Genomic DNA, 27,061 nt, shown 5'->3' with positions numbered 1-27,061 from the left:
AAAAAAAGGTTTACATAAATTCACCGCTTTGGCCGATCCAGATTCTACGCACTGGGGTTGACTTCCTTCTCATGTTTAAATGAGATAATAAGTAAACAAATCGGTTGGCAGTAACCGAGAGGAACGCTGATCAAGAAGAATGGATGGAAATCCCCTTTGCCAGCTGCAACCGACTTGTTCAGGCTGTCGCCCAGCTTCACCCGGACAGCTGGGACTGACTGCGGCTGCTCCCCGAGACCCCGGAGTGCTGGAGAAGCAGCGATAGAAGATTGATGGATGTCAACATCAATATATGTACATATAGATATCATTGGTGTATATTGGTGTATGAGTGTGTGAGTGAATGGGTGAAGGAGAGGCCAATGCAAAGCGCTACCGTGAAGGTGCTGGAAAGCACTATATCAGCGCAGTTCATTTACCATATAAACACATGTGTAAAATGTAGGATTCTGTTGACATTGTCTGTTGTGGATTTATTGGTTTAGATGATTCTCAATTTGAAAAAGAAGATTTACTCTGCTTGGATGAGTTCCTATGCATGTGCAAGAAATCCTGACACACTCACATGAGAAGCAAGACAATGAATGCAGTCTGAAGCAGCTCATGGCGCTCAGGGCTGTATCACATGTTTGCATTATTGCTCCGCGGAGGCGGCGCTGCAACCTTGCAAGTAAAAGAACAAAGGCCAGAAAAATCTCGCTGTCTGTCGTTCCTTCACCGCCGAGAGCTGCAGGTCGGGAGCAGCTCTTATAATTTCCCCGACAGTAAACGGATGAACTGGTCGCGTTGATTGGTTGCCGTCGGTGCCGGCAAAAAAGTTAACCGCTAACATCAAACTTTACTGCAACTGGCTTCTTTTGCTGCGTTGCAAATGCGGCCTCCCGTCCTCGTTCCTGGTGTCTGACCCTCTGCTTCTCCCGTCCCGTCCAAGGTGTACTTCAAGCGTGACGGGGAGCTGATCGAGGTCATCCCCTACACTCTGGCCTCCACCACCAGCGAGCTGGGCGGCAGCGCTGCCGCCGCCGCGGTGGCGGGAGTGCGAGGAGCCAGGCCGCTCATCAGCAGGGACCTGGACGACACCAAGCTGCAGCGCTCCCTCTCCCTCCTGGACCCCGAGGGCCGCGCGGCGCGGCTCTACACCGAGGCCCCGCGGCGGCTCCACACCCAGGTCCAGCAGGCCCAGGAGCCCAGCCCGGCCACGGAGGTCATCCCGGAGACGGTGGTGAGCCGCGAGTTCCCTCGCTGGGTGCACAGCACGGACCCGCTCTACTACTTCAGCCACACCAACCTGCCCCAGAGCGACGGCTCCGTGGTGGTGCAGGCCCGGCTCACCTGGACCCTCAACCCGCAGCTGGACAACGACGCCCTGTTCAGCTGCGAGGTCAAGCACCCGGCGCTGTCCATGCCCATGCAGACCGAGGTCACTTTGGGTGAGCCACTTTAAAAAAAACAACACACACAAAAAAAAAACATTATCCCCTTCTGTCCTCTATTTCTCCTCCCACGCATTCTGAACTGCACACACACACACACACACACACACACACACACACACACAAACACATGCAGCCTTTTCCCGTCTCTTCTCCCTTTTAATCTACTGTCTCCTTGTATCCCCTTGCGGCGCTCGGACACTTACTGGGTCCCCCCCCCCCGCATCCCCCGTGTCTCCTTTGCAAATGTACTCAGAACAACACTGATTTTCATTTGATGCCACTTAATTGTGTTACGGCTCGGCAGATTGCGAGTTAAGTCGCGAATGCAAAGCCTCCCAAAGTGACTGACAGGGCAATTCATCGGGCTGTCTGCCGCTAGATTGAGTTAACTGGCGCCCGTTATTGAAAAAGTCGACCTGAATTAAAGGTGTCAGATGAGAATTTAGACGGGCTGACCGCCGGCTCATCGCCGCGGAGGCAGATTCAGAAACGCAGCGCTGCTTCCAAACTCCCACTCCGATTCTTAAGTTGCGTCTCAGCTTTTTCCAAAATCTGTGAGAAAAAAAGAAACGAGAGCGGAAAGACGATGCCGGCGCGGACACAAAGCCCTGAAACCAGCAGTCATAGTTCTAGGAGGAATTTAGCATTCACTTCTCGTGGGGTAGTGATCCGAGTGCGAGAAACACACATGTGCACGCACACATGCACACATTGACACACACACACACACACATTCTCTATCTGTCAAAGATGGCTCCCAGCACATCTAATTAACATTTCAAAGGCGATACGTTTGGCACGGCTCTCCTGGAAACAGGCCACGCTGCGCTGACATGATAAACACAGACATTATCTTCCATAAGACGCCGGCCGCGGCTAAAGGCAGAGCGACACGTTGAATGGAGAGGGTTTCGGCTGCTCCGCTGCATTGTGTCTTGCCCTCCTCATCATTTTATCTGACATCGCCACCTTTCATCTAATTAAAAAAAACACGTCTCCTCGTATTCTCCTTCGCCACTCCGCTCCCATCTGTCCTCATTTACGGAAGCTAACTGTCATGAGCATCTAACAGTCGCTTATATCTTCCACGATGTTCTCCCTTTCTCCGCCCACCTGCTCTTTGGTGTTGGAGGAGACGGGAGGTTAGCTGGATGAGCTAGCAGTTAGCCGGAAAGTTAGCCTTGACAAAAAAGCCTTTTGCACCTAATTAGAGGTGAAAGCAGCCAATCAGACGAGGGAAAGCTGAATAAAAACTGAATCAGAGAATTCACTCTTCCAGCGCATTACAGGTGTGTCTGGGAGCGCCGGCCTAGCTAGCACCTACAGCTACAGAGTTGTGCATTATCACATGAGATCATTGCATCGCAGAATGTAAGAGTGGGTTGTTTTTACTACCGCTCTTGTTTATTTCAGCATATTAATAAGACTCAGGCATGAGATAACATTTTATCCCCATCCTTTTTAATGATTCAGTTTAATGGCAAAGCTGCTCAGTTTATGGCAACAGAATCAACTCACTGCTCACTGCTTGCAAGAAAATTGTCTTGTAAGATCTTTCTTTCCTTTGTTTAATTAAAAATAACCTTTTGGGATTTTAGCCTCTCAAAAAATTTTCACATTTACAATACACTGTCTAATCACACAAAAAAATATACAGAGTGATACTAATAGTACACATTTTTTATTGCATTGCACACAATTTTTACACTGGTTGTGATTTTGATTATTATCTTGTGTGGAGAAACGGTGTGGCCGACGCTATCAATGTATTCGTAAATTAGACAAAAAAAAAAAAAAAAAAAAGCTACCTAGCGCACGCCACCAAGCCTCCTCATTGTTTTGCATACATTTATAAAAGTGGTTGTTACATCCACACCAATTAGCCCCAACATTAAAACAGGCTGCCTAATGACTTGTGGGTTTTTTTTTTTACTCTACTGAAAATAAGCAAGGGACCGTTTGGCGGATCCTGTGCTACATGGAAGCGGCCACTGGCTGCGTTTCCTCTGGGCCTGGTGCACTTCCCTCTGTCCATGTCTCCATCACATCCCATGAAACATTGATTGGATTGGGATCTGGGGAGTTCAGAGGCCAACTCAGAGCTGTGGGCTCTTCAACGTATTCCTCAGGCCATTCCTGCATAGTTTTATTCAGTAAGGTCTAGAGGAACGTTTTTAATAGAAATGTGCATAAAAAGCATTGGTATTATGAGCGCTTGTTTTTGCCTGCATGCTACATTATACTGTAAGAAAAAAATGCCTGTGATAATATTGAGGGTAATGGCTGTACAAGAGGTCTTTGAAGAATAGCGTGTTTTCCAACGGCTTGTGGCAAGACGAGCGCTTCAGTTGTTAGGAAATATATGTAGTTACGATGTAATCAAAGCGGGCGCTCTACCTTTCAAGCAAACATTCGGCGTCTGTCATCGTGAGGTTTGTCATCTCCCACGACAAAAAAACAGCAACAACAGAAGCGACTCTTGGCACCGAGAGCGGCCTGAAACAGCGAGTCTACGCTAGATTAATTAGCGAAATGAATTACGGCATTGTGTTGGAGTCAGGTGTAACAGAGCCTCTCCAATGAGCCGACATGTGAAAGAGGGAGCGTCCTCTTTGAATGACGGCGCTGATTAGTCTAATTACTCTGGAAAATGTCTCTGAGCACAAGTAGCGTGGGATGACGGGAGCTGTTCTCCTCGTGTAAATCCCATTGTTAACCCACCGCCACGGGCTTCGCCACAATTGCAGACCGTGTACCAGTGAAGGCAATACATAAAGAAGTAAAGTATATGTTCCGTGCGTTCTAATTCAACAACAGAGCAGCACGAAATGACCCTCAATCCAACTTCACAGGTCTCGGACCACCGCTGTGGTGTATACAGTGTTTCTACGTCTGTGAGCGAATTACAGCGGCACGCAGCGTTACTCTGCCTGAATAAGACCAAATGATGTTGACAACAAAACTAAGAGCGTAAAGTATATGCCACTGCAAGTCCACACCACATTCCTGGCGATGTGTTGTGCACGATGTGTCGATCGCGACAGCCGTCGCTATAGCATATTGGCACAGTACTGCTAGCTAAGCGCGCAGCAACGCGGAGCGAGACGCTAGCGTAGAAGACTGCATGGACCAGCGTTGCAACCAGTGTGAGTTACATCCTATCGTGGCCGAAGCTGACATCATGATTGGCTGCCCAGTTCGACCTATCAGATGCCCGGCTTGCAGGAAATAACAGAATCTAAATTGTGCCTCCAGACTTTGCTACTACTCTCTGTTGACGTTGGACCGTCCCTTTGCCTCCTCTTAGAGAAAGACATAGTCGTTGCAATTACAGCTTGCTTCAACTGTGCATCCGCAGCATCAGTATATTACTCAATGAAAGCATAGTCTTTTAAAGCAACAGCCGTCATGAGGCCCCCCTGTGGACAGCAGTGTACCATACGACGAGCTGCCTCCCCCACAGCGGCTGCCGCACTACAGGTCCTCGCAGCTCCATGTCTCGCGCGCACGGTGACGATGATTTTGTTGTTGATGATGATGATGGGGATGATGATAAGCAGATGAGAAAGCCCCCTGGGGGCCGGAATGAGCGCCGGAATGAGCGCCGGCGAGTCTCTTGATGAATGTCGAAGGCTCTAATATTTCGACAACTGTTTTCTCGCCGCTCTGTTTGAAGCCGTTGCTCGATTGCAACCTTTGTTCTTTCAAAGAAATGGAGAGAGCGTCGCCAGTTACCCCCCCCCCCCACCCGCACCCCTCTCACCCCCACCGTCAAACGAAGAGAGAGAGAGAGAGAGAGGAGAAAGTGCGCATTTGTTGACTCTAATTGGAGCGAGCGCACTTGAAATTCAAAGCGTTCAGCGGGGCTGCGAGAGGCTCCATCCGTCTTGAGATGACAGGGTGAAACAAAACTATCAGGCTTGTGATTCAGGATCACTCTAATCACTGGCAGCCCAACACACACACACACACACACACACACACGTGGGCTGGATTTTTTTTAATGTATTTTTCTTCATTATTTCATTTTATTTATTTATTTTTCCTTGTTCATGCTTTTAATTTCAAAATGCATGAGATGCTGCAAAACAGGTTAACTCGGGATCCCGCCATTAACCCCGTAACATGTTCATTTGCATGATGGAGCCACAACTTTATAATTGCGCTGAGAGAGCGGCGGCACTGTACACACACGCGCGCGCGCAGGCACACACGGGCACAGGCGCTCTGTTCACTCAGGTGTGGTTGGTCAGGAAATGAAAAGGAGGTCTTTGCAGTACCCACAAGTAATAAATCTTTCATAGATTTAATATTGCCACGAGAGATGGAGCGACAGGCTGACAACCGAGCAGTGTTGCATTACACTTTATGAATATTCATGAGGCGACGCCGTGCTCCGCATGCAAAAACAACGCGCCCGAGGCCGGTGGCCAGCTGCGCGGAGTCCAAGTCCGACAGCACGGCGGGGGGCGACACCTCGACCAGGGAAGGAGATCCACGTCGCCGCCGCCACCGCCGCGTCCACACCGGCGACGCATTGTGGTCGTTGTTGTCGTTGTCATTGTCGTTGTTACTATTAATTAAAGGGAGTTTCAGTCAACCCGGGCGTCTTGTGGTTCAGCACCGCGGGAACGAGCTTTGAATCTAAATCTGGAGGGAGCGACGCCAGGCGAGAGAGGCGATGCAGGACTTCCTCGTATAAATTACCCGACCGTGATAATCAAAGAGCAGGTGGTCACTTTCAGGAGGACTTCCAGAGAGTGTGCGCTTGTCCATGTGTGTTTGCGTGCACGCAGGAGTGCATGTTCAGTTCATTTCGGGGGCTTGTATGCGTTGCCTGTGTTATTTGTATGCAAATGTATGTGCTTGTGTGTGTGTGTGTGTGTGTGTGTGTGTGTGTGTGTTTCCTTTGCAGTGCGAGTCCTCTCTGTCAGTCCTGCGCCGTAACGCTGCTAATCTCCGCGTTCATCTGCATCACATTCATCCTCCGTGTCTTATCTCTGTGTTTTACGGGTCACCCCGTCCCTACGCAAAAGACATCACACGTGGGCCAATTTCGCTCCACGCTGTACTGCAACCCGGGGAAGGGTTTTTTTTTTTCACATTTTGGTCTTACGTTTCGGAGGGATGCATCAACACCGATACCAGACTCGGGTATCGGTACCGATACCAGCATTGTCCTTGAGTGCTCTACTCGTACTCTGTAAAATACACGCCGATACCACGACACCTACGCGACTTTACGGCAGGGCGGAGTTTATGCTAACTGGCTGCAGCGCCGGCAGCGAGGAGCCATGTCTGTAGTGTGTAAGTATTTTCAGGTGGATGAGAGCGAGCTCGACAAAAACAAAGCAGAATGCAAACTATGTTCAGCGAAACCGTCGAGAGAAGCGACCAAATCTCCCCCTTATAGCACAAGCAGCTTGTGGAAACGTTTGAAATCCCGGCACAAGAGGCATGAGATTCCCAGTCGCCACCATATCACAGATACTGTGCTGTGAAAAGGTGTGAAAAACACTTCCTCAAGCTTGTGTTCATCAAAACACACCTTCCCCCTCGCTGGAGCTAAAGAGGTTTTGGGTTAGTTTTGAAGTTGAATATGTGGCGAAGCTGTTAAAACACATGCACGCACGCACACACAGACAGTGAAATTTCTGCCAGTACTGCAGTGAGGCTTGTGACAGTCGCCCATGCTGAGGAATGTTGTTCGAATGACAGATCATCTGTGGGAAAATGAAAAAAAAAAAAAAAAAGTAATTCTATAATGTGTAATGGTGTTGTTAAGTACTGGGTGTAGTGCTTGCGCTCTACTCGTTCTGGTATCTGTGCGTCCCTGAACTTTTGGTATTCTCCTGTGCGCCTCTTCCGATCCCCCTCGCTGCAACCCTTTGTGCATCTGGCCCCGGACCTGTTGGCTCGCCATGAAAGTGCAACTGATGCGCACGGAGCACAGTTGCTTCCTCCCCGAGGGCTCGTTTATTCGCTGACCGCCGCCGAAGTCGTGACGCTCCCTTCTCGGAAAATGGAACGGAAATACGCTCTCCGGCGACGGTCTCCCGGGAACGGCGCCTTATACCCAACCCCGCCCTTCGCCTTCTTCAGAGGGAAGCGGCGCCGCACCGAGTGCTGTCCTAATCAAAGGTTGTGACGCCGGACGCCAACTGTCACTGTTGGAGCCAATCCCAGAAATCAGCCATCATCTTCCCCGGGCCATATGCCTCGCGGGCTCTGTGTGACGCCACTGTTTAAAAATACCTCTCGGTTAGCGTGTGGTAAGCCTGGCGGCCGTTCGGTACGTTCCGGTCGGGTCGCCAAATGGGGCTTCTCAGCTCAAAAACACGAGAGAAACCGTCTGATTCGGAGATTCCTCTGCACTGATTTTCCCGGCAAATCCGTCTGTTTATGCGGAATAACAGGCTGGAGCTGAATACTTAACGACTTAGCGCTCTCTAGTCTTCCTGTGTTACTTCACGACCCAAACACTTTTGTTTCTTCGGGTTTTTTTGGCCTTTACAAAAGCGAACGAGAGAATATCGCGATACTCTACGTCCAATCCCATCCAATTTACATATACGACAGTTTAAATCTGAATCCATTACTCTGCTGCGGGCCGCCAGAGGAATGGCTCCGCCCCATTAGCCACACTGGATAGTTCGGTGGCGGATTAATAGCTAAACACCGCCATCATTTTTTGTCTGTTTATTTATTCATCCTTTTAGTTGATAGTTCGTCAATGATACCCCAAGCACGACGTGCGTGAGTCATCGCCAGAGTCGAAGCCAAACTTGAGGAGTGGATCCCGGAGTGGGTCTACGCCGGCTGATGTTGGTCGTCGGCCCTTCGCCCAGAGTCCCACCGCCGCGTTGCTCTCGCTCCATTTGCTTGGCTCGGCGCGCGCAGCAGTTATCTTAAAGGGAGAATTGTTAATCGTCTCAAATCGTGCGGAACCCTCTCATACGGGGCCTAATGTATTGTACTGTGCACTTTAGCCGTAATGGAATGTCTCACCTTTTTACAGCATTATGCAAATGGATCCCGTTTTATCTCGGCGCTACATACGCGGGACAATCAGCGCCTCCCCTCCCCCCTCTCTTGCAATCTAAGAGCATTAGAATCTGCTTACCCCCCTCCACTGTCTACCCCTGTGCCCCCTGCCCCTCCTCCTGCTTGTGGACCTATTGTTTTAGCGGCCCCAAATGAAAGTCACGTGGGGACTGCTGTCCACACCAAGACAAGAGAATTAGCTCTCAGAGTGTCCCTTATCTCGCTGCCTTCACACTCCACCCGGTGCACTCCAATTCTCCTCCCGTAATGAGTATCTACCCAATTTAGTTCCTTTTCTTTCCAAGGGGGAATAAATCCTGCGCAGTCCATGGGATGAAAGAACCCGCAGGTCTCCCGCCTCTCGCCCCATGACCTTAATTGACAGGAAATTGTATTTGTCTCTCTCCCCCTGTGACAAAACAGGTATCCGACAGGATTTGCTCTTCACGCTCACGACAATGACCTTCTGTCCTCTTCTTCTCTGCTTCCCCCTTTCTTTCTTTTTTTTCCCCCCTAAACCTTTCCAGCTGCTCCAAAGGGTCCTAAACTCTTCATGTCCCCAACTCGTGCCAAAGTTGGGGACACAGTGCGCATCTCTGTGCAAGGATTCCAGGTAGGATCGCCCGGGGTAAGTGCATGGGGCGCCAGGACAGTTGTTGTTGTTGTTCTTGTTACATTTGAATGTGTGTGCATGATATTTGTGTTTCATGTTTTTAGCATTTACAATCAAGGACACGTGCTGTTGACTGCTGCCATGTATATTTTTTATTGATGTTTCAGCCGTGAGTGCTCTAAGAGTTTGTGGAATCAAACTCTACTCTGCATGTAATGGGTATGAAAGAGTGAATGATGACATTTAACACATCACATGATGTCTTTTTCTTTTAGTTTAAAAAAGCATGTTAAAGTCCCACTAAATTGTCACATCCTGAAGGATGCAAAATGTATAGCAGCAGTGTTGCCACACACAGCAGTCAATAGGTGATCTAACCCAAGTTAAATAGTGAGTGCCAAGCAAGGAGGCAAAAGTCTTTGGATGAAACCCTCGATCCCCCAAAAGTCGTGGTAGACACTTTACCTGTCTCAACTGAATTCAATTTCTTAGTCCAAATGTGAACATTTACTTCATGAGATGCAACATTCCCCACATTTTGATGTTTGACGAAAAACCCAAAGAAAGTTGGGTTTCACAGGTGTTGACCCAGCTGGACTCTGTCCTTTCAACATGGAAATGTGGCTACAGTGCCAAAAAAAAAATCTAATCAAAAAAAAAAAAAAAAAACTTGTTCGTAAATGATTTGTCCAGGTCATGTCATCACTCCACATTAAGCACTGAAGCCAGTTTGTGCTGCTCTCAGAGTCGTTGGCCTGTCTTCCTTTAGTGCCTTACTAAAGGTGACATTGGGTGTATTTGTGTCTTCTCCCCAACCCTGCCAAAAAAAGAGATGACACGTCTCTGATGCAATGTGCCGTGGACAGCCCTGATCTCTCTGACAGGATGTTGAATCTGGCCAGCTGCTGCCAGTCAGGTGAAGAGGAGACGACTGACGCTGCCCTCTGGATGTGTTAACGGCCTTTCAGGACAAAAAAAACAGCCATTGTTCCATCTTGGAAACTCTTTCAGGAATCTCTAAAACGTCTCTAAAGCCAGGATGTTTCCATCCAATGTGTATAAGTCAATGAAACGATTCAGTGCAGCGAGCCATTGGCTGAGCTGATATCTCCATGTTGTCTGCATGAGTTAAGGGAATCTTCAAACTTTATTGCAAAAGTGTTGAAAAAACAACCAAAAAAAAAACAACCAAAAAAACGGTTATCATTAGCAGGCCTGGCTCTGGTTTACAGGCCCGTCGGCATCCTGGACATCAATGCATGCAGGCTGATCAGCCAGCAGTTCTTTGCTTATCCTTCACTAGACCCTGCTTCAGGCTTTCACAGGCAGATAAGACTCCCTGTCAAGACCGATAAATTTTGCTTGCTGCTTTCTGATAAGGCAAGTTGCTTCCTCCCCGCCTCCCCCTCAGGTTTATTGTTTAAGGAATTCATTATGGATGAAATTCCTACAGTATCTTCTTTGTACTCATTTTTCATTGTCTTATGTATGAGATTAAACAGGAAGCTGGCACGGCAGGACGCTTTCCATTGTTATGTCGCAAGGTTTTTATATATTTATTTTAATGTGACCTTTTCCCAAGAGCTACCTTTATCGACTAACCTATTTAACCCCAGTAATGACTTGCGCACAAACCTCGGGGAGCTCTTTTGTTAGCGTTGCCTTGCGAAAGGTCGCCTGGCCAGCCCCTGCCTCTTTACTCACAAGAGCGGAAACAAAGGAACTTCAGACGACGCAGCCCGAACTTGACAGGTGTAGGACTGTCCTAAAGTAAAAGTTTATGCTGCTTTTGCGGAACCCGTTGGCCATAAAGTACCAACAATGCATATTCATTGTCTCACGCAAACAACTTGATTCCGGTGTTTCCACTTCGGTGGAGTTGAGAAATTGCGGCAAATATTTCTGGAATCTCAAGTTAGGAAAGTTGACGCAGATGTAATGAAATATTTGAACAAAGATGACGTCGTAATTTGTGTTTCATGCTATTTGTCTTTGTGACTGAGGTGAAAAGCTTGATTGTTTGAAATCTTAATTCTTCCCGAGGGGAATTTGATTTGCAGCAGCGGTTGGCGCAATCAAACACATCATCAATAAGAGCACATAAGAAATGCAATTAACCTATGTCGATGTAATTGTGAAATTTGACAGCATACAATATTTACAAAAGATTTTGATCTTTGAACAGTAGATCAATTTGAGTTTCCATAACTGAAAATGTTCACAACTATGATTATTATTTATTTTTTTATATAAAAAAGAAGAAGAAACGGAAGAACATCATTCCGCGACAGTATTACAGAACTATGTGTTTTTATACATATTAACATCAGTGCCAGTGCATCTACAATATTTGTAACTCAGCCCCAACATCCCAGACTCAGGTTGCTTCTCGCCTCAGACCAACCTGGCAGAGGCTCGAGGCGCCTCGGCCAAGCTTTTGCCCGCTGCGGCGCCGCAGAGGTCAGAGTGTGACCTCCATTACATGTTTAAAGAGGCCCGCCAGCTGCGGGCGAAGGCCTGTGATTGGCCGGTGACTGATTAGAATGACTGCAGCTGGGCCTTATAACTCCCCTGTCCTGCCCATGAACTCACCTGATGGTTCATTCTTTGCATTAACGGCTCCGGGACGGTGGCACTGTGGGCTCGCGAGCGTGATGAGACTGGAACCATTGTAAAATGAAGTGACCATCATTAATGCATGTTGTTAACATGGTATTGCATGAGCAGTGGGGGGAAAAAAAAAGAAAAGAAAATGGAACCCTCAATTATTCATGTCACCTCCGTTGGCTGAAACTCGCCCTCCCTCCCTTTCTCTTTCTCCTGCCTTTATTGTCTCGGCTGCCGGCAGAACGAGGTGTTTCCGGAGCCCCTCTTCACCTGGACGCGGGTCGGGGGCCGCCTGCTGGACGGCAGCTCCGAGCGGGAGGGCAGGGAGCTCATCCTTGAGAGAGTGCCGGCCGAGCTCAACGGCTCCATGTACCGCTGCACGGCCCAGAATCCTCTGGGCTCCACAGATACGCACACCCGCCTCATAGTGTTTGGTACGTACACACAACACTTGGCCTTTGTTCTGCTGCCGCTACTGCCGCACTGTAAGAAGTGGAACCCCCATTTATAGCCGATTAATTATTGAGGCGGCCATGAATATGAATGTGTCGAATGAGTATGTTGTTGCCGCTGTTGTTATTGTTGTTGTTGTTGTTGTTGTTGTTGTTGCGCAACTTTGATCCGGCAGAGTTATCTGGAGCGCGAAAAACAATTAGAGAAAATGTCACAGGCGATCGGCTAATTTTACCAAATTCACTTCGTGTGTCTGCGATATTTTTAGCAAGTGCTCTAGAGATTTATGTGGCCGCTTTCAGGGATAAATCATTAATACAGCTAAAAGTTAATGATTAATAAGAGATTGTAAACACGTTTCTTATGTGGCTGCACTTGGTAAAGACGGCTAATTTCTCGGCGGGCTTTCAACAATAGAATCATTTATGTTAAAGCCGAAGGAAAAAAAAAGCTAAACGTACTTCGGACAAACAAATAATTTGGGTTATGGCCACAAATTGATTGGCACCAATTTTGACAAACTTCAAGATCTAGGATTCGAACATTATTCAAATTCACTATCCAGCTAAACAAATCCTGCTTTTATTTTTGTTCAACAGCAATAACAACACAGTACGAAATGACCCACATTCGGTGGTCTAAGGCAACGCAAAGCATCCGTCAGTTGCATGAAGGTCTTGTGCTGCTTCTTCTTCAGACATGTCTGCCGGTGTCGACTTCCTAGGTTCATTGCAGGGCCGATCATGTGCCACTTATGACAGTAGCATTAGCCGTCCTTTTAGCATCCCGTCCTGCCTGTGAGCCAAACAGAAAGTCCCAGTCACGTCCGACCGCCTCTGTAAAGTTTTCGCTGTCGTCAAATCTGTAGTCAAAAGTTTTTGAAGAGGTTTGGATTTTATAAGGCCAAATCGTTTGTAGGCTCTGTAGAGCAGCGATAAAGTTCCGTAACAGCGCTGCAAATCAAAGCGCTCACCTGGTGAGATGGCGCAGTCAAGCCCAGCGTTTTATTGTGATATTATATCACAATAAAATCTCGCTCACTAAGGCGACGCACATTATTGTGTCCAATAGTATTTTTTTCATCTTTTTTTTTTTTTTTTACTTTCTTCTCGCAAAAGCTAAAACATCCCCAGCAACTGAGGCGCCAGGACATGGCTGTAACAAAGAGTGTTTGCTCACACATTAAGGTTTAAGACAAGCGTACCCTTGTTGAGAGTAGAGCAACACCCGACGACACGGCTGCACCGAGGTCAGCTAAGACCTGTGCGGTAGCAGCTCAACCAGGGTAAGCTTCGGCGTTAGCGAGGAGTGGGGGTCGATTCCTCAAGACGAGGCCATGAGGAGTGCGCGCGTCAGTGTAGTGACATTCGCTGTATCTGTGTTTGAAAGTCTTCAAAAACCAAATGAGCTGTAGATAGATAAACTCAGCAGTATCGCAATTTAAAGGCTCTGACTCTCGGGGCTTTTCAAGGAAGAAGAAGCGAAGGAAGGGGGAAAAAATTCTATGGCACACACACACACACACTGGTGTGCACATGAGCCCCGAAGTGCCCTATTAATGTAAATCAGGTCAACACCATTTTCTCTCTTCACTGACTTGGGGACGAAAGTGATTGTATCTATCATTTTTTAGCCCGGGAAACGAAAGTCCTCTTCGAAGAGGATGTAAAGCAAGGCGCAAATGTGCGAATTAACGGGGGGTGGGGGGAGGAGGGGCTAATAAGAATCCACATTAGGGGGAAGAGCCACTTCAGGGAGGTGTTACCTTGGGAGGCGTTTTGCTAGGAAGAGCGCTAATGTCTATTTAACACCCTGATGCACCCTCAGGTGTCATCGGCTACGTGCCTAGTATGGCCCATCTGTCTGCCGGCTCCTTGATTGCCTCCACTCACGCGCCGGGGAAGTAAATGGTGATTAAGTGACCTTGGCACCTTCCCCCCCGCGGCCTTGAGATGAGATACTTCTCTCCCTGCCAGGGGTGAGGAGACGGAGAGGCATTCCGGGAGGGGGGGCTCCACCAAAAGTGTTCAATATACATCATCAGGAATAATAGAGTATAATGACGGCTCGCTATAGACATTCTCCTCCGAGGGCGGAGCGGCGCTCGCTTCTTCCTGATGTATACGTTCGGGCGCCGACGGCGATCGAACCCCCCTCGCGAGATTGCACCGCTGTCAGGCTTTTTTTTTTTTCTTTTTTTTTTTCAGATTTGCAGAGGAAGCAGGCAATCACGAGCACGAATATGCACAGTGCAAACACTAATTTCCTGGCAAATCTCCAAGGAGCTGCTCCGTGTTCTTGCTGGACGGTGGAGAAGGCTCGCACTGCACTGCGCTGCACTTCATTGGACTGTGCTGCATTTCACTGCACTGCATTGGACTGCACTGCACTGGCCTGCATTGGACTGTGCTGTCTTGCATTACACTGCACTGCATTGGACTATGCTGTATTGCATTCCACTGCGCTGCACTGCATTGCCCTGCATTGGACTGCGCTGCCTTGCGCTGCACTGCACTGCATTGGACTGCCCGTCATTGCATGTGCACCTCGCACCTGCCCATATGCTGAGTCAAAAAAAAACGTAGGGAAAAAAAAAAAGCCTGCAAGCCCCTCGGGCCACTTCCTTAGCAATTATCTGATCCCTCTGAGGGTTGAAGGAGTTTGAAAAAACAAAAACACTGTCGATATTGCCTCTACTTATTAAAGGAGGGGTCGGTTTCTGGAAGGAGCCCTCGTCGGCTGTCTAGACACCGGCTGAGATTCTTCTCCGATGCTGCCGCTGCTGCGGCTGCTGCTAAAATAGTCGCGGCTGTGCTGGTTTGCAGTGCCCCTGCCTTTCCCTGGCTCCATTAACGGGGCTCGCCGTTCCCCCCTGCCCCCTCACACCCTGCGGGGAGACTTTGCCATTTAGCATGTGCTTCAGGATTCTTGCCGTTCAGCCTCATTGGGGAGGCCCGACCTCTGTCAGAGATGACTATATTTCGCTCTTTTATCCTCTTAGCCCGCTCGCTGAGTCACTCTGAGTCAGCCCTTCAGCGACGGCTGCTCGTTTTGTTTGATCGTCTCACGGTTTGTCTCCTCCTCTGTGTCCCCAACAGAAAATCCGAGCATGATGAAAAACACACAGGATCAGAACAGTAAGTATTCCGGCCATATATATACATGTTTCTTTTTTTCTGGAAAAAAAAAATGACCGTCCTTGAGTTTTTTTCATTCTGTTTGCAGCCAAATGTGACGCCGCTGTGGGATAAATCATGGTGATAAAGTGTTTGCAGGGTTCTGGCGCCGTCTTCGGGAAGAACAGTGACTCAAATTATAGACGGGCGGCGCTTTTTCTCTGAGACATTTCGTCCCGCGTCGGCAACTTGTAAGCGATCCAGTCCGCTTTAATCTGCCGCCCTCATCCGGTGACTCACATTCCGGTTTGAGCGCGAGATTATCGCTAATTCACACGTGCGTCGTCGTCTCACTTGCGGCTTCGGAGATTATCTCATGTAAAAAAGCTTCGTCCTCCCTTCACGCTGCCGCAGACTCTTTTTCTTTTCGCTTTGGGCCTCCTCCCTTCTCCCCGCTGACCTTCCAGATGCACTTTATCTCTTCCTTCCGATGTGTCGCTCCCTGTTTGACTTCTGAGGCCCTGTTTCCCTGCTCACTCAGGCACTGCCAGTTTTAATGCAGATGGGAAGCTTCCTCGGCCCCTTCGGTCAGTGCCGGTTGGGTAGAAAGTTAAAAAAAAAAAAAAAAGAAAAATCCAATTATGGATAAACAATCAGACTGTGAATTATGAAGAGGTCCATCCCACAGCGGCACCACATCCTGATCAGGTGATCGGTCATGTGCGTTTTGATTGGCCCGGAGCTGATCACCTGATCTCTCTTCGCTGTGCTTCACTGCTCTGCAGTCTCCGTTGCAGCGTGTGCCATTATTTTATATATTTTTTGAACTGTGTTTGTGTGATATCTTTTTGGCAGATCGTTTATTTGTTGAAAATATATTCATGCTTACAGGGAATGAATAAATTGAAACAAAGCCTCGGTGCCAAACTTCCTCTTTTCAGACGTCTGTGCAAAAATACTAGATTTATGCTTAGGAAATATATTCGGTTCAATCCAGGAGGCATCTGACTGAACTTAAATCCTAGTGCGGATATTTAAAAAAATATATATATATATATTCTGGCTCTGTAGGATAGAATTATCTGACTGGAGGAGGGACCAACTGCTCGTTAAGATTAGCTCGCTGAGCCAAAAACATACAGCTATCACGGCTTCATTTCCTCGTGGCTCAGCTGTAAAAGTGCAGTCTGCCGTCTCGTCGTGTCTCAGTGTGCAGTAATTAGGGACGAGGATCTCCGGCGCTCATCCGTTAATCAGTAATGTGCGATTAATTGCGCAATGCATTAGTTCAGGCAGGACGCCGCAATAATGCCACCAGACCAGATGATCGAGGAAGCAGCCAGAGACTGTTTGCGTACCCCCTGACTGTCGTACTGTAGATCAGTGTGGGACTCAATCTGGGAGGAGCAAATTGTTTAACCCCGCCCACGTTGAGCCAAGCCCCGACTTGCGCACTACACCCAGGCGGCTTCTCATATTGCCGCACCCTGATGGCTGGAACAGCGTGACGTCAAATGTGACGCTACTTTTACGAGCGTTCAACTGACTTCAGTTATTTAGCTGTTTTTTTTTTATGTAGTTGGTTATTGGCCTTGGCTAACAAATGGTCCTGCAGCCAGGAAAAACTGACCATTTTGGTAAACAACCTAATGCGGCGCTGCAGGGAAAATACGTTTCCAATTGATTTTCACTCAGGCCCTCTGAGCTCCAGCTGCGACATCAATCGCTGCAGATGTTTGATTTAGTTTTTTAGTGGACCTCCTGTTAGATTGTCCAGTCCGGTGCCGTGATATACTTTGAGGCGGTCCTCAACTGAAAGCGGCTGCCCAGCAAGCCTCCCACTGACTGGGCGTTGCCGCGAGAAAGCCACCCACGACATCTCCAGCTAGCCCCGTTAGCATCTGGCTCTGAAAGAGCTCGTCTACTGTTTCGCCTTTTCGCTTTTTTTTTCCCCCTTCATTGGGCTTCTGTCGGCAAATTGGAAAAATACATTTAAATGTTGTTCTCTAACAGTGTGTAAACCCCTGTGTGTGTGTGGCTCCTGTGTTTATCCCAGTGTACAGTGAGAACAGACTCTCTAGCAGATGGCAAGCGGAGCCGCGTTTAAGCTAAACCGCCCTGCAGTCGGGTGAGATGTGAGCAATCGCACAGTCAGCCCGAGCCTTTGTTCCTTGTAAATGAAAAATAAAAAAAAATAAAAAAGCTTAGCCTATGTCCTTTCCCACTCAGTTGCCCTCATTCATCAAACCAACATAATGCAGAGAAGTGGGCGTGCGCTCCTCTCCGAGCGCACATTGGTATTTATCAATTTGGACACCAGCGTAGGCGACGTCCAGACCTCGTGGCGGCTCGGATCTGGTGCACGCAGGTTTGGAGATCGGCATGTCGAAGAGACGTAAAGAGATATCTATGGAGAGGAGCACTCGCAGCAGTGCATTACCTGCTCAGCGAGAGAGACGGAAGGTTCGGGGGTTCATAGTTTCCTCGTACTGTGTGTTTTGACCTGGCAGCTGGAAGGAGTTTCACTGTACAACTCACCTCGACTTTGTCCGACTTTTGACTTCCAAAGTTTCTTTTTCCGCCACATAGCGTTTACCAGCCCGCCAGTCGTAAAGGCAGGCGAAACCATAAAGAAATATGTCGCTGTGTGTTTTCGTAAATGATGAGAGTTTTCAGCACACCAATGGCTCATTTGTATGCTGGACCTGCCCGCCTACGCTCGGGTTTAATGAATATCACGCGGACTGTGGTGTAGAAAGATTGTCACGCTGGTTTCTACCCCGCTTTGGTAAATGAAGGCTGTTGTCTCCATTTTTCATGTGCGTACCACCCCCACCACAGCCACCGCCTAACCCCTCCCAACAATCGCTCTCCGTTTCTTGGGTCTGTTTGTGGACTCGGCACCCTGGGAAGGCAAATCTAAGCGTGCAAATGCTGAGGTTTTGCAGGAGGAGCAGGTGCCTCACAGCGAGGACAGAAACGAGTCAGCACGGCTGTTGTGCAACACGGCCCGGAGAGGTCAGGTCAGCGCACACGTGCCCGATTAGCAAATTGGCCGGATCTCCAGCTCTACGCCAGGTGCGAGTGAAAAGAAGCAGCAAGGACGCTCATCCAGGGCCGAGGCTGGCACTGGAACATCGTAGCGACATGTTAATTCACGTCTATCTTGGATTTGGGTCTCCAAGACAAACAAAGATGAAAAAATGTGATCTGTTCTCAGTGCCTGTTCCTACACAACTGTTCCTGTGAGTCTTAAAGGGGTATTTCACTTTCAACAATTTTTTTATTTAAAAATTAAGCACTCCCCGCCACCGCCCAATACACAACCGTTCAACTTCAACCTTTACGTTAGGTTCAGCTTTTTTTTCCACTCTGTCAATCTATTACGATATATGGTTGCGCTTTGGGAAGTACTCTCAGCCAAGTACGTGTGACTCATATCACTGCTCACTAACTGAAACCAAACATGTCAGCCAACTTAAAGATTTTAGCTTTGACGTTTGCATTGCCGAAACCAGAAACCACATTACGACGTTGAGTTGCTCTATATGAGAAGTGCTTCTTTATTTGTAATATCAGAAGGACTTCATAAATCGAGCGTTTGAAGGACGTGTTTAAAAAGTGAGTCTAACGTCAAGTTTGAAGTTGAATGGGTACGGGTGGGATGAGGGGAAACGCTTGGTTTTTAAATCGTTAATGTCAAAATCATTTGAAGACTCGGCGGTGATGACAAAAAAATAGTTTAGAAACATTCTTTTAAAGCAGCCCCAGCAGTTTGACGCTAGTTTCTCACCTCATCATAGATACGGTTCTTCCACCATGAAGGGACTGTTATGTTCAAATACGACATGGAGCAAAAGGCTGTGATTCAGAGCGATTTGCTGATTGCAATCCCACTTAGTGAATCACAGTGCGGCGCTAAACCCACATATTTGCATGTGTTCCCTCCGGTGTTTTGCTCACTCCGCTAGAAGCGGAAGATGTTGTCTACTCATTAAGGAAAACATGTGAAATGGACGAGTTTTACACACAACATAGACACAATCCCCAGTGCAGCCAGTTTGCAGAATACGGCTGCATGTTTTTGGGCATCCTATCAAGTTAACACCCACTTATATGCATGCAAAACTTTAATAAAGCCTCAACTGTTAGTATTCTTCTTGCTACCTAACGATCTAGTTTTCACAAAAACACTGACATGGTTGTGCGTTTTGGGGGGGCGAGGGAAAACTTTCCGCTAATTTCTTCTCTAGCCCCGACACAATGTGGGCATTCATTAAAAGTTGATCAAAAAGACAGAGTTTCGAGAAAGAGAACAAAGCCTCAGAATTGCGTTAAAATTCAGGCTGGCAGAAAGGCGCAGCGGTCGAAGCCAGGAAAGCAGAGACAAACAGATGGCTGGGTGGCTCGCATCAATGATTAAAGACGGGAAGGGGACCTCTGATGATGATCTTACGGTTGGGTGAATCCATTACAGTGGAAGACGTATTACTTACTTATTGATACAATTCGGTGGCATTATCTTTTGTTTTGCGTGACCTGTACAAACACGGTGCAAGAGATTTTATTTTATTTTTTTCAAATGTCAACACGTTTGCTTTTGCGGAGATTAATTCCGCCCTGGCGAAGGACAAAGAAGCCATCTAACATCTGGCCGTTGTCCTAATGGGGAGCGTGCGCTACAAGTGCGCGTTTCTCGTGCGTGTCAGATAATGCCGCGGCAGTCACGGGAGTTTATCTGCTCACCAGTGGTGGAAACATGACAACTGGGTAGGCACATGCGCATGCAAAAGCGCACACACGCACACGCACACACATCCAGATGTTGGCGGCTGAATAGTTTCCCATCTGTCTCCAGCCAAGCAGGAAGTTCAGTCTGTGTTGAGTTTGGAAAGTGAACCGAAATGTACCAACAAGTATCTGTGGCGCAGGCCTCCCGGCAGCTCTCCACTCTCCCAGTGTTTCATGACATCAAGAGAGACCCAGAGATGGCAAAACAAAAGCGTTGATCACCTGCCTGCAACATATTTGCCAAATCAAACATGCGTAAAATACTTCTTTCGGAGTAGACACAGCCTTCGAAAACAGTTTTCACTGATTTGATATAATTGTTTGAGCACACGGCGATGAGATTGGGTTTCGTTGTAATCCCGAACACTATTTAATCATCTCGACTGAGCGATCAGATGCTCATTTAAAGGGGTGGCGAGATGTTTGTCTACCTATACACACATCCAGATGGGCCGGGTTGTGTTTGATTATACATCCACAGCTGTTGTAAATCTGAACAAACTGTTGGAAATTTCCATTAAATCGGAAAACATAATGCGACATAATATCCTTCATTGCTCCCTGTGAGACATTTTGTATACAGCACTGTGCTCTGTGATAAAGCAGGCATGGGAGGAACAGGATGTTCTGACACTGACAAGGACAAAACCATATCTGGCGGTATCCACCTCAATATAAACGCTTGAATAAAGGCAGGAACCATTTGCCGATGACGTGATGTTGTTTCACGATAATGTTCTTATCTAAGAGAAGCGCAGTGTAAAGGTAAAGGTCGAGGAACTTAATGGTTTTTTAACTAAGAAATACATCCTCCATTCATCCTAATACCAAGAATCAGCACTCATTTCCTGTCCAATGGCGACTGCCTTCTTTTAATTATTCCATCAATTGGAAACCATCTTTTGTACCCATTTTCAACCGAGCAGACCTTGCGCTGTCAAGATGATACTTGGCCCTTGAGCCGCTCTGACACATTCCATTGTCAGCTTAGCATTCAGCTGTTGACATCAAAGGGTTTGCTGCGCCTTGCTAGAACTTCCAGCTGCTGCTGAAAAGAATACAAAAAAAAAACATTATCGCATGAAGCCCTGAGGAGGGCTGTCAAAAGCCACATGGTCAAACGTGGATATGTAATACAGGGAACAAAAAAAACATGTCACGCTATAAAGTTAAGCAAAGTTGGCTATTATGTAATACAAATATAAAGGGTTGTTTCCAAGTATGTCCCTTCGCATGGCTCAGGTGGTACTGGATAGCGCTCCAGATAAGCAGATGTCACCTCACAATGCAGTCAGCTCCACCTGCGTAGGAACATGTCGGCTGGCTTGTACCGTGAAATACATTGGACTCTTCTTTTTTGAAAGGGGTTCTCAGCTTAGCTGTCTTTCCGGGAAACCAGGTTTTGTTTTTCAGTTAGTCGGACAGTTGTACTTGGTGTGAGGGCTTATTCACACCCTGCCAAACAACCCCACCAAACTGTGGTTCGTGTGAAAGCAGGGATCTGCTGCTGCTTGTTTGAAATTTGAAAGCAAAGTCGGCCACGTCATGAGGGACAGAGGGGGGAAGGTTTGCAATGCGTGCTAATATTCTATGGCATTCCTCTTCTTCTGTCTCTTCTTCATTGGTGTGCACTGGCCGTTCACCTTCTGCACAGACAGGTTGGATGTTGTGACCATTGTTAGACACTCTGGGAATAATTGCAATTTAAAAGTAAACCAAACAGAGTTACGGCTAAAAGCTAACTGTGTAATTTTTGGATATACTGTATTAAAAAGAAAAAGTGACATCAAGTGGTTACATTTTAGTTTGCAGCACTCACCCTCTCACCCTCCCTCGCCCGAGCTTGGCAACGATTACTATGGTCATCGTACACAAACCTGAATACCTCGTCCACCTTCTTCTTCTTTGGTTTATTTGAGGACACGAGTGTTCAGCCTAAATACGAACCGCACTGTCAGGCAGCTGGATTCTCCACACCGGCATCCTCAGAAATATGGCGGTGCAAGATTGGAACTTGGAGCAAGAAATTTGCTCCATGTATATTTTTATTTACATATAAGAACCGTTCTAAGGGTAGGAGAACTAAATTATTGTACTGCAAGTATACACTTTTATTAATGAATTTATGGGCAGTATATTAAGCTTTTACCAATATAAAAATTGTAAATCAGCCCAAATATTACACACTGGACTTTTAAAATGTGTCACCCGGCATGTTCACAATCCATGGCTATTCCAAATCTGACAGTGTTCCTCAGTGGACACGGGTCAGGTCAGCAGCATATTCAGTTTGGAATTTCCAAAGATGCAGTTTTGCAAAATCAGCATTTTTTCTATAATAGTTGTGTTTTTAAGTCAACGAGTGTTTTTGACACACAGACAGAAAAGCTGGAAATTTCGCGACTCCAGTGACTCTAAATTCTGCGTCATCCAAAATCTCCATGCGCTCCGCGCAGGCATAACCAGCGGGGCACATCCCGCAGGGGCAAGAAAAAAAAAAAGAATGGCTTGACGGGCGTTGCTATGCAAAAGATGCAAAAGTTTACGCGATGAGGGTGAGGAAGTGGCCTGCGGAACTGCCGGGCCCAGAGGAGCGAGAGCAATAGAGGCAACAAGCCTGTCAGGAGCGGCTGGTTTTTCTGTTGCACTCATCTCAATATGCACACAGCTGCCGAAACAATATTTGCCACCAGTCAGCCATGAAACGGCGGAATGTGAAGGTCCATTTTTGGAACAAGGGCTAAAAATAGAACATTAGCTTGGTAGCAAACGGGACTGAACGAGTGGTGTTGCAACTGTCCTCCGGAAATATGAATTTGCTGATCCCGCTCCTCTGTCTCTTTGTCTGATCAGCTCTTTTTTTTGCAGATGGAGCCTCCCGCATGGATGCACTCGGACTATCGTGGCTCGCGCTCGTCCTAACAGTGACAGCGGAACTGACGTGAAAGCTCCCCCCGTCCGTCCGAGATACATACGCAACGCAACTACTTGCCCCTCTTACGCAACACACACACACACACACACACACACACACACACACACACAAACACACAACGCTTTCCACAAATCCTGTGAGCCCTCTCCAGTCATCAGGAGGCCCTCCCTCTATGTGTCAGTCGATGGGGAATCGGTACCACGGCGGGATGGCTAACGTTTTTGTAACAAATAATAGAAAAAAAAAACGACATTTAAAAGAAGAACGTGATGAGTGTGACAATGACCATCTCCTTTCGAACCCTGCCCGGTTACACTTTTTTTTGGGGAGTTTTTTTTGTTTGTTTCTTTCTTGTCCCACTTCTGCTTGTTGATCAATAAAAAAAAAACTTGATTTCAAATGGAAAAGAAAAAAAGCATTTGGATTATTATTTTTTTTGTTTGTTTCTACTCTTCAAAATGTTGTTGCTGTCGACTGAATTGTGAGAAAGAGGAAAAAAAAAACGTGAAAAAAATGTGGAAGCCGCCGAGGTCACGTCCACCACACCTGCCGGTTGCATCACCTTCTGGTAGGCACCTGATGAGCAAACAAACACAGGTTCTTCTAGAGAACACTTTGTTTTGTTTGTTTTTGTTTTTGTTATTGGTATCAATTTACACATATTATCCCTTTTTTGCGTTGGCTTAGAATGTACAGGAGGACTTAACTGCATCAGGAAACCAGGTGGGGGTGGGGGTGGGCTGAGGATCTCATTTTTCGAGTGTATTTTGTGTACATCAATGTAAATATTGAAAATAATTAAAGAGGTTATATTGGTTATGGTGAGGGATGGTTGCTGAGCTGGCTGGAGTTCACACTTTCCACCTTTGTTTGTACTTCATCCGACACTGTTTTCAGAAAGACTTCTCAGCTGAAAGGTCACGCGCACACAGACACACACGCGAGCAGCTTTTCTGTTTCACATTTGGCCCCTTTTTTTATCGCTAACACGGCAGGTCTCCAAGGACAGTTTGTCGGTCGGCGGGGGAGGGGGGCGCGAAAAAAAAAAGGAAACTATCCAACATATGTCTGCTGTTTCCGGGTTGTGGTGCATGTGACTTTTTGAAGATTTGTTCTCCTTTTTCGGTGTGTCGCGGTTGACAACAGCAATGCAACTCATTGTCACTGGCCTGTAATCGACTTATTTACTTGTGACACACTATCTTAAGTGACCTACATTGTGTACGATGCGTAACTCTTACCCAGACATTTACAGTTACTAGTAGGATCATCCTAGCCGCCATCCCGGGGGAGGTGCTCACCTGAGGCAGTGTGTGTAAACAGGGTTGTTGCATATGTCTCATTTCACCTGTATTAAAATGGAGAGATTCTAAAAACTTGACATGACTTGACTTTACTTGTTGACATTTACGGGGACAGTATCTGTGGCTCCCTGTCGCTCGATCGGCAGGCGTTGCTCCCTCACGCTGAAAGCGTCGGTGGTTCAACCTAATTCCGGGATAATCTCACCAAAGAACAGGAGGATATCTTAAATAGAGACTACACAGTTATTGTGTTTTTTGTTTTTTTTGCCCTCTCAATGACGTGCAAGCTTTTGAAAATCTCTTTGCTGTCAGATCGTTCCGATTGTACTGTTCTGAATATGACACGGAGAGCCCGATGCCGCCGCTAACCGTCTGCAGTTTGCACCGCGAGAGTGAAGAGTGGATTAACGAGGAGCACGCCTGCATTTGTATTTTTTTTTTTTTTTTTTTCATTTATTTTCTGAATGCAGCTGGAATTGCAATTTAAACTATTTGGAGGGCACGGCACGTATTAAAGGTAATAGGATTTAAAGTAGGTTGGAAGTAAGGAGGGACAAATAGAGCGACTGTGTCTGTCCATCTGGAGGAGCCGCTCACCTTGTCAAACTAGCAGGAGATGAGAGCTGCATTTAAAAAAAACTAAACTGTTAAAGTGACACAGTTTTTTTCTCCTCCCCTGAAGTGATTGTTTCAGAATCGTTTTTACGATTCATTGACTTGTAACGGACAGAACAGCAACCCTTCCACTGAACCAGCACACCCAGCTGGCCCGGTACAGGCCTGCGCAGCTACAGTGTCTGTCCACGGTACACATGCATGTTGCCTCAAGAGTTATGTAATCCAATAGCAGCCTGGTCGCTGAGCCTGGCTTTGCCATTATAAGTCAATGAGTGAGTGAATTGTAAGGGGAAAAAAAGTCATTTCGAAAACGATTGTTCTAAAGTAGAAAAGCGACATATCCCTGCTTTACCAGACAGACGATTTTTTTTTTTTTACCCCCTCAGAGAGTGATGATTCCTTATCCATCTATTACTCTAAACTTGATTCAAGAGCCACTTCTGTCGAATTCTGCTTTACTCTCTTAATGTGAGTGTTTGATTACTGCTGGTTGCGATCAAAGCCGAACAAGAAATATACAGTGGAAACAATTTATGGATGACGGTTCAGCGCATCTTTTGCCACCAGAAATCTGTGTTTCCCATTTTATTTCTCCATCGATTCAATCATCCAAATATTATGCTGTGAGTCGCTGTGAACACGCTTTTGCTGGCTATCCCGGGTATTCCTCCACACAGCCCCTACCGACTGAACCTGCTGAATTCCAAGGTGGCCAAATACGATGAGAACAACTTCTGGGACCACCAGGCTACTGCCGTGCAATACTCAAGCTGTTGGACTACACCACCCGGACTAGTTGATGGCTCCACTATTGAGTCAGGTAAAATCCTTTAAGGTGCCTTTCCAAATTCCTTCAACAACCCCTGCTACGGCTATGTGTTTACCCTTGTCAACAGCACACCTCCCTCTGTCCAGAGGGAGGTGTGGAGTTGCTACTTCTACCAGCTCAGTGGCCTTCTTGTCGAGTGTCAACCCTGAGACTGGGACATTGTGGGTTTGATCCCCAAACGAGTCATCCCAAAGACTATAAAATGGTACCCACTGTGTCCCTGCTTGACATTCAGTACATATGATTGGACTTTTGGGATGTGAGACCACCCAATGGTTCCCAAGCATGGTTCATAGGTCAAAATGACTATAAACTTTCAGATGAAGGTAGTCTTGCTTCTGGTAAGCATGCACTGGCACTTACCACTGAATGTCTGGCTGAAATATTTTATGAACTAGTTGTGGACTCACAGTGGCCCGAGGATGTCTGGTTGTGCAGTCAGGTCTGACAAACCCACGGTTTGCAACTTTTCTGCTCCCTAAATAGTAATATATTCTGTCATCGCCCCAGTAATAGCCATGTGTGACTGAGTAGGAAAGCTGCAGAGATTGTAATTTTCTGGCTTTCAGAACCGAACACAGCCTGATGTGAGGTTGAAGTTCTGACATGGTCAGAAACTCTGGAGGACTTTCTGTCTCACAGTTTGATAGCTGCCATGCCCCAGTTTCACTAATAAACCAATTGAAATGAAGCATGGCCAGACTTCTCCAGACTGCAATTGACCGGCTGTATAATTGCATTCCACTTTCTGATTTTGTTATTCCTAAGTGTATTACATTCAAGCGCCACAGTTTGACAATCATTAAACACAAAGGTTTGCTAAAACGGCAATGTGCACAGCAGGCTGGAAGCCTGGATGACTGCATTTTGCTAGTATACTCTTTTTTTTTTTCTTTTTTCTTTTTTTGTCCGAAAATAAGGTGAGGCGCTGAAGGTCATAGTAACCTTTTTCAATTGGGGTCTTGGAGTTCTTCGGGCAACAATTTGCCTTTGGTGGCCCTGGCTAGAACTATTTCACCAAACAATAAGGCTCCCGGGATTGCAAGTAAAACAAAATAACATCTCTGCAACATTAAACTACTTCATTAGGGTACTCCCTATTTTTTTTCTTTACTGGTAATTGTCTTTTAATCCAGGAATAATCAAGATAATGTGTTTGGGTAACTTTTAGTGCGCAGTTCTTGTAAAATGCTTCAATTGCCTCTGACAAAGAAATGACCTTGGTCATTTTTGTCAAGAATTAAAGGGGTGTTTTTTTTTTTTGTCTATTCACCGCATCCTTCCTCTGTTAACCAAGCGCTACAAATCTTCAAAG

At 46.9% G+C, this 27,061-nt stretch overlaps 1 protein-coding gene across 3 annotated transcripts in view; it reads left to right on the top strand.

Moving 5' to 3' along the window:
• igsf21a (immunoglobin superfamily, member 21a) overlaps positions 1–24,374 on the top strand; it is a 192,249-nt gene extending 167,875 nt beyond the window's left edge. The window contains exons 6-10 of one of the 3 annotated variants that reach the window (XM_076025080.1): positions 932–1,430; positions 9,008–9,108; positions 11,942–12,134; positions 15,252–15,290; positions 22,914–24,374. In XM_076025080.1, coding sequence (XP_075881195.1) covers positions 932–1,430; positions 9,008–9,108; positions 11,942–12,134; positions 15,252–15,290; positions 22,914–23,005 — 924 coding nt within the window. In that variant the 3' untranslated portion in view covers positions 23,006–24,374. The remainder of the gene's footprint in view (positions 1–931; positions 1,431–9,007; positions 9,109–11,941; positions 12,135–15,251; positions 15,291–22,913) is intronic. The other 2 variants (XM_076025082.1, XM_076025081.1) reach the window with 2 other exon arrangements.
• Positions 24,375–27,061: the final 2,687 nt, after the last annotated feature.

This window comes from Nelusetta ayraudi, unplaced genomic scaffold, assembly GCF_046127955.1.
Source record: "Nelusetta ayraudi isolate G7.1 ecotype Tasmania unplaced genomic scaffold, CSIRO-AGI_Nayr_v1 ptg000017l, whole genome shotgun sequence".
NCBI classification, from domain to species: Eukaryota; Metazoa; Chordata; class Actinopteri; order Tetraodontiformes; family Monacanthidae; genus Nelusetta; species Nelusetta ayraudi.
Note: the sequence above shows the minus strand (reverse complement) of the source record. Positions and strands in the feature narration are given on the sequence as shown.